Source organism: Schistocerca cancellata, chromosome 6, assembly GCF_023864275.1.
Source record: "Schistocerca cancellata isolate TAMUIC-IGC-003103 chromosome 6, iqSchCanc2.1, whole genome shotgun sequence".
Classification (NCBI taxonomy): domain Eukaryota; kingdom Metazoa; phylum Arthropoda; class Insecta; order Orthoptera; family Acrididae; genus Schistocerca; species Schistocerca cancellata.
In genome coordinates, this window is record NC_064631.1 from 518,051,664 (window position 1) to 518,066,182 (window position 14,519).

General features: G+C 40.1%; 1 protein-coding gene across 1 annotated transcript in view; it reads right to left on the minus strand.

Annotated features, from left to right (window-relative positions):
• Positions 1–321: 321 nt before the first annotated feature.
• LOC126191222 (V-type proton ATPase subunit C) overlaps positions 322–14,519 on the minus strand; it is a 62,556-nt gene continuing 48,358 nt past the window's right edge. Inside the window, exons 8-10 of the mRNA XM_049932024.1 lie at positions 10,790–10,887; positions 1,731–1,866; positions 322–1,620 (exon numbers count right to left, since the gene is read on the minus strand). Of these exons, the coding sequence (XP_049787981.1) occupies positions 1,525–1,620; positions 1,731–1,866; positions 10,790–10,887 (330 nt within the window). The 3' untranslated portion in view covers positions 322–1,524. The remainder of the gene's footprint in view (positions 1,621–1,730; positions 1,867–10,789; positions 10,888–14,519) is intronic.

Consider the following 14,519-nt stretch of genomic DNA (forward strand, 5'->3'; position numbering starts at 1 on the left):
TGGGTAGCTCAGTTGTTACAGCACTTGCCTACGAAAGGCAAAGGTCCCGAGTTCGAGTCTCGGTCCGACACACAGTTTTAATCTGCCAGGAAGTTTCATATCACTACACTCTCCACTGTGGAGTGAAAATATCATTCTGTATTAGATTCTGCTTGACATACATCCTACTCATTTCATATCACTGTGGTTACCCAAAGACAATCCTCATATTTCTTCAGCGACATCATTTTATTGGATATATCATTAGGCACTGAGGCATTCAATATTTTAGGCAAATGCAGATGCAATTTTTTTATTTAATAAAATAACACTCATAAAATATTCAGGAAATCTCTTTAATTTATTGACAACACTGGCATTGCATATTTACTTCACAACTTGGAATGTTATTTACAAATGAATGAACAGAACCACAAATTCTTCACTGTACAATCTATGGGTAACATACCCACGGAAAGATGGACTTCAATGATCAGAGATAAAACATTTAACTTGCAACCATATCTTACACACTTGACTTCATGGCTGTACTCTTGTGCTTACCAAAAATTTACAATAAATTAGTCCTGACCAAAACCAACAGTTATCCATGTACTGGATCCAGGCACCGGAGCACTAATGAACAGTCTAAACGTCGCTTCTACAACAAGTAACAACAAAATTTAAAATATCTACAATATATTACATAAGGAGAAAGGTGCCCTACCATATAACTTCCTCCAGCACTCCACACTGAGTTGTAACATTAATCCCTCATAACTGTCAAGTTATTTTTATATACACACTTCCAATAAAAAAAGAATGCTCTGCATACTGCTGACTATGGGAGACACTTTTTTGTAGTTAATAACTAAAACTGAGTGATCATATATGACAAGTTCAAGCATGTTTTAGTTTTTATTGGCAATGTGGTATGGTCTTCAATAACATCTAGTTAACTATGCAATAAATATAAACATAAGATAAAACTGTAATTAAGAGAGATGAGAAGGGTGAGGATATTACATGAAGCAGGAGTATTGAGTGAGATTCCACAGATTACCATTAATAAAATGCAATTTGGAATCCAGTTCCTTTCCTTTGGGAAGTTAAGGTACTACTGTTATTTGATTATAAAATATTCCAATAACAAACAATTAATGTTTGATATCTCAAACGCAAGGCAGATGCATGGAGAGCATTTCTTTTTAGGTTTAAAGTGAAAAGCTTCCTGGAAGTAAAAACTTGAAGTTGTGCTACAGACAATGTACACACAGTTTCAGCTTGCTGCATTTCAGATGATTCTCTCTCATCTAACATTCAATTTATTTTAAATACTAACATTCCAGTGGAAGACTGAATGTCACTACTACAAGAATACTGGCAGCACTGTGCCATCTACACAGAAATAATGTCTGATACAATGTGGAATGTTCTGGAGAAGCTTTTACATTTAAAAAAAAAAAAACGAACACATACCAACTTCCCTTATTTGCTGTACATAATACTATCCGTAATGAGTTGGCAATATTACAGAAAAGCTTTTTACACTTTAGTATCAACCATATCAACATTAATTTTGTAATAAACATATGGGTAATACTCAGCATGGCCAAATCCAAGTCCTGGTATCTCCACACTCTGCAAAAACATGAAACAAGTTTAAATTGTGGATAAATACTTAGTTTCAAGTCTCACATTACACGTACTTTTTGTGTCTAATTATTTAAAGTACCACGAAAGTTACTCACGTCATGTGCCCCCAGGCCTTGTGAAGCACTGCTGTCTAAATGCCCATACAACTGGTTTAAGAGGTCTCGTAACCTCTTGGTACTTTTTTTGTGTGGATGTAGCAGCATGGCTTGAAAGTTCACTGGCAGTCCATACCTGCACAATTAAAATTACTGTAAAGCATGATGATGATAAGTAAGGTAGCACTTTCACTTTAGGAGATAATCTATTTTTTACTGTGTTTAAATAATCATGTTTCCGCAACTATTGGCCTTCAGCTGCGGCACTCAACTTTTTATATTCCTGCTGGTGCATATTTTTCACATACTTTAACTCTTCAGGGGCAGATTGTGTGAATTAGTGCTTCCTCCTGGAATTTTGGTGAAACTGTTTCGGACTACCTTATTTCATAGCAAGGCACACCAAAATTTGATCAAAGCAAATTTATCTTTTTTATATTGGCGTTTCATGTGGCACTACTTCTAAGGGGAAGACATATGAAAAAAATACACAACATGCATCCAATCTGTACTTAAAGAATTTCTGCATTTAAGGAATACACAGTCTGAGATCCACTGATGGAGAGAGAACTATTTTACTGACAATAGTGTACAGATCTGTTCCCAAATGACTTTTCATGGTGCAGCATTGAGTGCGCTCAGTTGAAACTTCTTGGAGAATTGAAACTATGTGCTAGATTTGAACTTGGAACCTTTGTCTATTGTGGGTAAGTGTTTTACAGGTTGAACTATCCAAGCTCCACCTACTTCTGCCAGTGCCTCTCTCCTACTTTCCAAACTTCACAGAAGTTTTCCTGCACTTTTTGTGGGACTCGCACTCCTGCAAGAAAAGATATAAAGAAGAAATGTCTTACCCACAACCTAGGCATTGTTTCTGGAATGAATTTTTGCTCTGCAGCAAAATGTGTGCTGATTTGAAACTTCTGGGATATTACGTGAAAGCCTAGCACACAGTTTTAACTTACCAGGAAGTTTCAAATCGGCGCACACTTCACTGCCAAGTGACAGTTCATTCTGGAAACAATCCCCAAGACTGTGTCTACACAATTTCTCCATAATATAGTTTTTTCTTTTTTTTCCTGAACTGCTGGTCTCACAAGGCATACAGAGGACCTTCTGTGAAGTTTGGAAGATAGTAAGGATGTGCTGGCAGTAGCAGAGCTTTGAGAGTGAGTAATGAATCATATTTGGATAGCTCAGGATGCAAAGGCCTTGCCCAAAAAAGGCAAAAGTTCCAAGTCCAAGTCCAGTACTGGCACGCAGTTTTAATGTGTCACAAAGAAGAGATCTTTTGTGTGCTTTATGGACAGTTAAGACAGAAAACCCAATGGAGAATGAAAGCTCCTGTATATGAAGCCAATGTGTACATTATTGTTTGAGAAATCAGTCTTTCTATCGGTTTGATACTGCTCTCCATATGTGACTACTTCATAATATTTTTTTTCATCTACCCTTACTTACTATCAGCAACCTTTGAAACCAGTTCTACATATTCTAATAGTTTTCTGCCCAAGTGTCTTTCACTTAAACTGCTTATCTCAGTATCAGTTTCACTATTCACTGAGCCCTTGGTATATATTTCATTAACTCATTTGTTCATTCATTCATTATGTTTAGGAGATTCCTCCCCCCCCCCCCCCCCCTCCCAGGAGGAAAACATTCTTGGATGTGAAATATGTTGAGGCAGACAAACGAAAGATGAGGAAATCACAGAAACTTAGTCCATACATTGTATTAACATTAAATTATCACTAAACTGTTTAATGTTGTTAGTACTTTTGGCAGCTAAATTTAACTTAGTAAAGCTTACTTTCAAGAAATGTTCTGCTTCCTTGATACTAATCAATTACTGTTTCTCTCCTATTTGTAGGTGGTTAGATGTAAAAGAAGGACCTAATCTTCATCTACATATACATACATACTCCATAAGCCTTCGTATGATGCAACGTGATGGGTACCTTGTACCACTACTAGTCATTTCCTTACCTAATCCACTCAGACACAAAGCAAGAGAAAAAGGACTGATCATATGCCTCCATACAAGCACTGAATTCTCTTATCTTGACTTAGTGCTCATTATGCAAAATGTATCTTGGTGGCAGTAGAATTGTTTTCCAGTCAGCTTCAAACACTGGTTCTCTAAATTTCCTAAATAGTGTTTCACAAAAAGAATGTCGTCTTCCTTCCAAGGATTCCCATTTGACTTCTTGAAACATCTCTGTAACACTTGCATATCGATCACACCTGTCTGTAACAAATCTAGCAGCCGGTACCTGAACTGCTTTGATGTCTTCCTTTAATCCAACCTGGCGGGGATCTCAAACATCTGAAGCAGAACTAAAAAATAGGTTGCACTAATGTCCTATAAGTGGCCTCATTTACAGATGGGCTACATTCCCTAACATTCTCCCAATGAACCAAAGTCTACCTATCACCTTCCCTACCACCATCCTTAAGTGCTTGTTTCATTTCATATTGCTTTGCAATGTTAAGCACAGATATTTAATGTTACTGCGTCAAGCGGCACGCTACTAATGCTGCATTTGAATACTGCGGGATTATTTTTCCTACTAATCTGCATTAACTTACATTCTTCCACATTTAAAGCAAGGTGCCACTCATCATACCAACTACAGATGTTGTCCAAATTATCTTGTATCCTCCTACAGTCACTCAATGACAGCTTCCTAAACACTACAGCATCATTAGTAAACAGCTGCAGGCTGCTGCTCACACAGTCTTTCAGATCATTTATGTATATAGAGAACAAGAGCGGTCCATCTCATTTCCCTGCGACACACCCAACAATACCCTTGTCTCTATAAACATTTGTTGTCAGGGACAAAGTACTGGGTTTTATTACTTATGAAGTCTTCGACCCACTTACATCTGAGAATCTATCCCATAGGCTCATACCGTCATTAACAGTCTGCAGTGGGGCACTATTTCAAACATCCTCTGGAGAGCACTGTGTCAAACACCTTCTGGAAACCTAGGAATATGGAATCTGCCTGTTTCCCTTCATCCCTGGTTCTCAGGATATCGTGTATGGATAGATCAAGCTGAGTGTGCTGAATTGTGGACACAAGCTTTTTCATCTTCAGGAAATTTATTGTATTCACATTCAGAATATGTTCAACAATTCTGGCACAATCCAATGTTAAGAAATTGGTCTGGGATTTTGTGGGTCCATTCTGTAATAGTTCATATATACAGTAGTCACCTGCAGTTTTTTGCCATTGCTTGGGACTTTGCAAAGGGTGAGAAATTTGTGATAAACACTAGTTCAGAAAGTGCCAATGCCAAAGATTCCATCTGGACCTGGCCTTGCCAAGGTAGACATCTATTTATTTATGTAACATTTCCTAGACTGAAGTGGTCTTCTTGAAAGAAAATTACTTACATTTGTAAGTACCAAGACATGTTTACAATTCGTTAATATTTGATATGCTGTTTTACAATGAACACTTCTAGTTGCCTTGTACCTCATAGAATATTTCCACCATCGAATTTAAATATTCATATGATTTGCAGGAGCAGTATATAATATGGCATGGTTTTACTTTTATTTTAAATTGTTCAGGATTCACAATTTCTTCTTTTATGTTATATGTGAGCCTGTGGAATACATTTGCACTATAGTACACAACTCCATCCCGAGCCCGACACAAAGTTTACCTGAAATTTGATTTTGTGTCCTGCACTGTGTATATGTACACCAGAGTTCAGGTAAAACTGTTTTTTACTGTCAGTAACAAAAACCATCAAAAGCAAATGTATGAATAAGTGAGTGCAAAAATTCCAAGAGCCTTAAAAATACCTCTGCAAGAAGTGCAGTTACCTGCTTCACAGAACATTCTTACAGCTTACTTCTTTTGAATGAATACTTTTCTTTAGGTGCACTGCCCCATCAGATAACACCTGTGTGGAAATACACAAGTTAAGTCAACACTTGTCCTTAAGTCAATTCAATGAGAAGACTTCTAAGGGTGAAACATACTGAACTAAAACCCTTTGCCAGTTTGTCTAAATGTTGCTCTCATTTTAGTTCATTATCTAACTGGACTCCTAAGAAAGTATAAACATAGTGTTTCACTTACTGTATGATAATTAAAGTTTATTTCCTGTGCTAGCAGGTCATTTTTGCTTTTTGAAATACTATGCGTATTTGTGAGATTAAGGTGGAAAGTGTGAAGTTACCACATGAACTGTCCCTGCTAAGATTAAGTTTAGGACCTTGATAAGAAATCTTGTTTCATCAACAAGCTTAGCCTTTGAACTGCTGCTTAAAGTCACTGGATGATCATTTGTGTATATTAAGGACAAGAGTGCATCCAGTGTTAATCGTCGTGATCCCACGTGTTATGTCCCCCCTTTTTCTGAGGTTAGTGGAACGGTCTAAAAGTGGTTACATAATATACCAACAGGATCATTTTTGTTATTTAGTTCTACTAGCACTTAACTTATGAGGTATTTCATTGCTTTGTCTGTGGAGAAAGATTTACAAAAGCCAAACAAATGCGATTAACAATTTTTGTTCAGAAAAATAAGTGACTATTCTAACACAGGCCTGTCTCTTCTTGATTTGCTCCAGATATGGCAAATACAAATTCCGAGAGATGCAGTGTTAATTCTTTATGCACCAATTCACTGTTCAATGTTGCATCTACATGACAAATGGTTGCCTTTCCTCATACCAATGTTTAACACGTCACCCAAATCACTTCAATGATATATTGGTTCAGAATGAAATATTTGTAATATTTGGCCATTACAATATTCTCTCATTACTCACTCTCTGTGGTAATAGTAAGTACCACTAAGTATATTAGTTCATACTGTGTCTAACATTCATTTTATACCTTAAACTGTGCAGTGAAAGATACGTAAAGACTGCTTCCTGTCAGGAAACAGAGTTCCAAGCATAACTGAATGAAACAAAAGCTGTAAATGTTACCATCAACACAAGATAATTAATCATTAGATTCACATTATTTCTAAGCTTCTTAAGAAATAAACCTTGTTTAGGAACTTTGTAGTATTTTACTATCCCATATTATTTACATGTAAACATTTTAATATAAATTATCTACATAAATAAAAATCAGCTGCCACATGTTTGAAAGATCGCAATTCAGAAAATCTGGTGGTGGAGGGAAGGATCCAGATGGCACGAGTAGGGAAGCAGCCATTGAAATCAAGTGTGTTATGTTCAGCTAGATGTAGTGCCACAGGGTGGTCTACTTTGCTCTTGACCACAGTTTGCCAGTGGAAGTTCATCCTGGCAGACAGGTTGTTGGTAGTCATATCAATCTAAAAAGCTGTGCAATGATTGCAGCAGAGCTGGTAAACGCCATGGCTACTTTCATATGTGGTCTGGCCCCTGATGGGATAGGATGGACCTGTGACCGGACTGGAGTAGGAAGTGCTGGGTGGGTGGATTGGGTATGTTTTTTACCTGGGTCTTCCACAGGGATATGATCCTTGTGGCAAGGGGTTGGGATTGGGAATAGCATACAGACAGACTAGGATCTTGTGGAGGTTGGGTGGGTGAAGGAACATCACTTTAGGAGAAGTACATTGGGTAAGATGTCCCTCATTTCAGAGCATGATGATAGGTAATCCAAGCCCTGGCAAAGAATGTGGTTCAGTAGTTCCAGACCAGTGTGTTACTGGGAGATGAAAGGGACACTACTTTGTGGCTGGTTCTTGGGGATGGTGGGAGGATTGGGGGAGTGTGAGGGGAAATGGTACAGGAGACCTGTTTGCTGACTAGGTTTGGGCAATAGTAAAGGCCTTGGTGAGACCCTCAGCATACGAGCATGGGAGTTTTTGTCACAGCAGATATGCCATCCCTGGATGGCCAGGCAGTATGGGAGGGATTTTTTGGTGTGAAAGGGATGACAGCTCTCAAAATGCAGGTACTGTTGGTGGTTGGTGGGTTTCATGTCGACAGAGTTGTGCATGGAGCCATCAAAGAAGAGGTGGTCAACAACTACGAAGGTGGCACATTGAATTGAGGAGAACCACATGAAGCAGATTGGGGAGAAGGTGTTGAGGTTGTGAAGGAATGAGGATAGGGTGACTTGGCCTTGAGTCCAGATCAAGGAGGTGTCATCAATGAACCTGAACCAGACTAAGAGTTTGGTGTTTTGGCCAGCTAGGAAGATCTTATCTAGATGGCCCATAAAAACATTGGCATAAGAGGGTGCCATTTGGGTGCCCGTGGCTGTGCCGCAGATTTGTTTGTGTACCTTCCCTTCAAATGAGAAGTTGTTGCAAGTTGGGATAAAGTATGAAACCTGCAACTACTTCTCACTTGAAGGGAAGATATACAAACAAATCTGTATCAAGCCAGGGGCACCCTCCTATGCCCACCTTTTCATGGGCCATCTAGAGGAGATCTTCCTAGCCTCCCAAAACACCCAACCTCTGGTCTGGTTCAGGTTCATTGATGATACCTTCATAATCTGGACTCAGGGCCACGACATCCTATCTTCGTTCCTTCCAAACCTCAACATCTTCTCTCCCTTCCATTTCACGTGGTCCTCCTCCATCCACCTTACCACCTTCCTAGATGTTGACCTCTTCCTCTCTGATGGCTCGATGTGCACCTTTGTCCACATTAATCCCACCAACCACCAACAGTACCTGCATTTTGAGAGATGTCATCCCTTTCACATCAAAAAATCCCTCCCATACTGCCAGGCCACCTGGGGACAGCATATATGCTGTGACAAAAACTCCCTTGCTCAGTACACTGACGGTCTCACCAAGGCCTTCACAGACAGACACTATCCTCTAGACCTAGTCTGCCAACAGATCTCCCCATGCCATTTCCCACACATCCCCAAGAACCAGCTACAAAGAAGTGGCCCCTTCATCACCCAGTACCACCCTGGACTTGAACAATTGAACCACACCCTTTGCCAGAGCTTGGGTTACCTACAATCATTGCCAACCCAACCTCCACAACATCGTAATCTATCCCTATGTCATTCCCCATCCCAACCCCTTGCCGCAAGGATCATATCCCTGTGGAAGACCCAGCTGCAAAACCTACCCTATCCACTCACCCAGCACTTCCTATTCCAGTCCTGTCACAGGTTTATCCTCACGCATCAAAAGCTGGGCCACCTGTGAAAGCAGCCACATCATTTACCAGCTGTGCTGCAAACATTGCACAGCTTTTCATGTAGGTATAACTACCAACCACCTGTCCACGAAAATGAATTGCTGCTGCCAAACTGTGGCAAAAAGCAAACTAGGCCACCCTGTAGCATAAAATGCTGCTGAACGTAACACACCTGATTTCAGTGGCTGCTTCCCTACCTGAGCCATCTGGATCCTTACCACCTCCACCAGCTTTTCTGAACTGTGCAGATGGCAGTTATTCTTATAATGCATTCTCCACTCTCATAATTATACTGGCCTCAACCTATGGTAACACACTGTCCACACACCCTCCACCCACAGGCTCCACCCGCTCTGTCCTATCATCTCCTCCCTGTTCTCATCTTCCACCCTGTTTATTTGCAGTCCTTTGCCAATGCATCCGCCCATCCTTCCCCACTCCTCTCCTTTTTCACCCCCCCCCCCCCCCCCCCGCATCTCCCAGCCTCACAACCTCCTGACACTGCTGACACTGCACCTGTCAGCAGTCTGGTCCCTGCACATTCCATCAGAGAGCATTTGTCTCTCTCCCCACCTATACACTACTATCCCTTCCCCTTCCCTGCCTCCTCCAGATTGCCACTTGCATCCTATCTGATAACTGCATTCCTGCCCAAAAGCTGGAGTTGGCACTCATGTGTGTATGAGATGTGCTTGCTTGTGCATGAATGGTGTGTCTCTCTCTTTTACTGATGAAGGCTGTGGCCAAAAGCCTTACATAAGTGTCTTTTAATTTTGCCTGTCTGCAACTTGTCGTACCTGTCTTTTCCTACAGTGTTGGAATTTCTTCCTGGTGTTTCCATTGTTTCAATTTCACCAGAAAAGTTTGGAAATTTGGATGGTATTTTTGTAAGAAAATCTCAAAGAAAGAAATGTGATGGTGCAACTGACACTTTTGCCATCACTCGTTTTCATAACAACAACAAATTCCGCATTGAATGCTGGTATATTTAAAAAACAACAACAACAACAACAACAACAACAACCGAAAGCAAAATAATCATACTCTTAACTTTGGTGTGTTGCAAAGATCAAACAGATCTCAGTTAGTGTTAATTTGGTGTGATGCAAATGTTCAGCTGATTTCAGTTCGTGGTTTATTTCTTTGGAAAAAATGCCATCAGCGATGCGTCAAAATTTCACCGGCTTCTGCGTAACACAAACTGGCTATGTGATCAAGTCAATGAGAGTGATGAAGAGCGTAGACAGCATTTGGAGGCAAATCAAATAAGAATTATGCAATAAACAGTTTCTGTTACAGCAGCTGTGAGAAAGAACTCGCTAAGTTGTGTTGTGAAAATGTACAGTTTTGTTTTCCCTTTTTGCAGTCATTTTTAACAGAAAAAAGAGAAGCTGTGTTAATGGCTAACTTTATAATCCTACCCTGTTCACAGATTAAAACCATGCAAAATACTGTCACTAAAGCTACTTTCTTCACAGATCCAGCAGCTGCAAAGTTCTCTCTCAGAACCTGTGTACTGACGATTCCAACTGATTCACCGATTCATTTTGAGTTATATTTCCAATCAAACTTCCATTTGCAATAACAATAAATAAGGACATAGAGGGGGGGGGGGGGGGTGGGGGAGGATGAGATGGACAGAGAAGGTGACAGAAAATGGATATATAGAAGGAGCAGGAGGATATGAGGAAGGAGGAGATGGATGGATGGATAGAGAGTGTGGGATAAGAGATGTACAGGAAGCAGGGGGAAGGCGATAGACAGAGATAGGGGGAAGAGGAGGAAGTGGATGAGGGAAGAGGGGAGGAAGAGAGGGAGGAAGGAGATTAGTACATATACTAAATGCCCATGCACATTTAGCAACTGCGAAGCATTGCCGGGTTCACTAGTCTACGTATAATTATTGTTACCAGGAAATACTCACCTTAGAACAGATTCTACAAACACTCTGAGTGCTTTAACATGTATCCACGCACAGAAACATTCACTGAAGTTGACTTTGAGCCAGCGTACTAATGGACCCTGTAAAGACATGTTCCTTTCAGTGTATGCTTTAATTTAGCTCACAGTGTACTTTCCATAAATATAATTCCACCCCCTCCCCCCTCCATGCCCCCCTCTTCTCTCTCTCTCTCTCTCTCTCTCTCTCTCTCTCTCTCTCTCACACACACACACACACACACACACACACACACACACACGCAGCACACACAAAGACTAATAGTGCAACTTTAACAAACAAGCCCGAGAACTGATTACTGTAGAAAATACATTGAGATAAAAGACACTGAGGTAGGTGCATCCAAGAAGTCTTCATACATTAGCATTCATTAATAACTAGTAATTACAACAAATTAAAGATTCAATGGATTCAGTGACAACACTTTCAGTACACACAAACACAAATACATTCTCTTAGAATTATGCTTACAAGTGTCCAAATGAAGCGGGAATATTTCAATACACTGCTACCAAAGACTGGATATTCAGTCTGTATCATTAATAGCTCAAAATGCAATGAACACTAGTGTTAAAAATATTAAACAAACCACAAAAATGCTTTAATTAAGTTAAAGCTTTTCTACATAGTCCGAAAAGGATCTAATTACAATGAAAGCAAACTGGTACCAGCATCATGACATGAAATTCTGAAATCTGCTTCAAAATTTGTTTTGACAGCATGAAGTTTCTGAACAAGTGCATCACTACAGTGATACTAGCAATATATGGTATGTCATCTGGAAATGCAAACACTGTTTGCAACTGAATATAATCTTCCACGCATCTCCTGAACAAGTACATCACTACATTAATCAGTGAGAAAAGGAAATTGACGGAGATCCGAAATGTGAAATAATTTGGGTAAAGGTCACGGTTAAAGCAGGCTCAAACATGACAAGTGGATGTCTCTATAGACCCCCTGGCTCAGCAGCTGTTGTGGCAGAACACTTGAAGGAAAATTTGGAAAATATTTCAAGTAGATTTCCTGACCATGTTATAGTTTTGGGTGAAGATTTTAATTTACCAGATATAGACTGGGAGACTCAAGCATTCATAAACAGGTGGCAGGGACAAAGAATCCAGTGAATTTTTTTTAAAGTGCAATATCTGAAAACTACCTTGAGCAATTAAACAGAGAACTGACTTGTGGCGATGACATATTAGACCTTCTGGTGACAAACAGACCTGAACTATTTGAAACAGTTAACGCAGAACAGGGAATCAGCGATCATAAAGCGGTTACACCATCAGTGATTTCAGCCATAAATAGAAATATTAAAAAAGGTAGGAAGATGTTTCTGTTTAGCAAAAGTGACAAAAAGCAGATTTCGAAGTACTTGACGGCTCAACACAAAAGTTTTATCTCAAGTACAGATAGTGTTGAGGATCAGTGGACAAAGTTCAAAACCATCGTACAATATGCATTAGATGAGTATGTGCCAAGCAAGATCGTAAGAGATGGAAAAGAGCCACCGTAGTACAACAAACGAGTTAGAAAACTGCTACGAAAGCAAAGGGAACTTCACAGCAAACAAACATAGCCAAAGCCTTGCAGACAAACAAAAATTACACGAAGCAAAATGTAGTGTGAGGAAGGCTATGTGAGAGGCGTTCAATGAATTCAAAAGTAAAGTTCTATGTACTGACTTGGCAGAATATCCTAAGAAATTTTTGTCTTCTGTCAAAGCGGTAGGTAGATCAAAACAAAATGTCCAGACACTCTGTGACCAAAATGGTACTGAAACAGAGGACAACAGACTAAAGGCCGAAATACTAAATGTCTTTTTCCAAAGCTGTTTCACAGAGGAAGACTAAACAGTAGTTCCTTCTCAAGATTGTCGCCCAGACGACAAAATGGTAGCTATTGAAATAGATGACAGAGGGATAGAAAAACAATTAAAATTGCTCAAAAGAGGAAAGGCCGCTGGACCTGATGGGATACCAGTTCGATTTTACACAGAGTATGCAAAGAGGAATTTGCCCTCCTCCTTGCAGCGGTGTACCGTAGGTCTCTAGAAGAGCACAGCATTCCAAGATTGGAAAAGGGCACAGGTCATCCCCATTTTCAAGAAGGGATGTCGAACAGATGTGCAGATCTATAGGTATATATCTCTAACGTTGATCAGTTGTAGAATTTTGGAACATGTATTATGTTCGAGTATAATGACTTTTCTGGAGACTAGAAATCTAGTCTGTAGGAATCAACAAGGGTTTTGAAAAAGACGATCATGTGAAACCCAGCTTGTGCTATTCGGCCACGAGACTCAGAGGGCCACAGACATAGGTTACCAGGTAGATGCCATGTTTCTTGACTTCTGCAAGGCGTTTGATCAGTTCCCCACAGTCGTTCAATGAACAAAGTAAGAGCATATGGACTATCAGACCAACTGTGTGATTGGAAGAGTTCCCAGATAACAAAATGCAGCATGTCATTCTCAATGGAGAGAAGTCTTCTGAAGTAAGAGCAATTTCAGGTGTGCTGCAGGGGAGTGTTGTAGGACCGTTGCTATTCACATCGGAAGTTCACTGAGGCTTTTTGCGGATGATGCTGTAGTATATCGAGAGGTTGTAACAATGGAAAATTGTACTGAAATGCAGGAGGATCTGCAATGAATTGACACATGGTGCAGGGAATGGCAATTGAATCTCAATGTAGACAAGTGTAATGTGCTGCGAATACATAGAAAGAAAGATCCCTTATCATTTAGCTACAATATAGCAGGTCAGCAACTGGAAGCAGTTAATTCCATAAATTATCTGGGAGTATGCATTAAAAGTGATTTAAAATGGAATGACCATATAAAATTAATAGCCGGTAAAGCAGATGCTAGACTGAGATTCATTGGAAGAATCCTAAGGAAATGCAGTCCGAAAACGAAGTAGGTTACAGTACACTTGTTAGCCCACTGCTTGAATACTGCTCACCGGTGTGGGATCCGTACCAGATAGGGTGGATGGGGGGGGGGGGGGGGGGGGGGGGAGAGAGAGAGAAGAGAGAAGATCCAACGGAGTGTAGTGTGCTTCATTACAGGATCATTTAGTAATCGTGAAAGCATTACAGAGATGACAGATAAGCTCCAGTGGAAGACTCTGCAAGAGAGACGCTCAGTAGCTCGGTACGGGCTTTGTTGAAGTTTCAAGAACATACCTTCACCGAGGAGTCAAGCAGTATATTGCTCCCGCCTACATATATCTCGCGAAGAGACCATGAGGATAAAATCAGAGAGATTAGAGCCCACACAGAGGCATACCGACAATCTTTCTTTCCACAAACAATACGAGACTGGAATAGAAGGGAGAACCGATAGAGGTACTTAAGATACCCTCTGCCACACACCGTCAGGTGGCTTGTGGGATATGGATGTAGATGTAGATACTAGCAATATATGGTATGTCATCTGGAAATGAAAAAACTGTTTGCAACTGAATACAATCTTCCACACATCTCTTTCAAGTGTATCCTATAAATATCTTATGACCATGGCTAACACTAAAAATGAAATTTTTACCAGTACTTACTACGTTAACATAATACTCTTTTCAGTTACAGTGATTTCCCAGTTTTTTTTTTCCATGTTCATTAAATTAGTTTGCCTCTTCGCAATATGCAATAAGAAGTAAATTTTTGTACTAATTTTTCTTTGGCCACATAA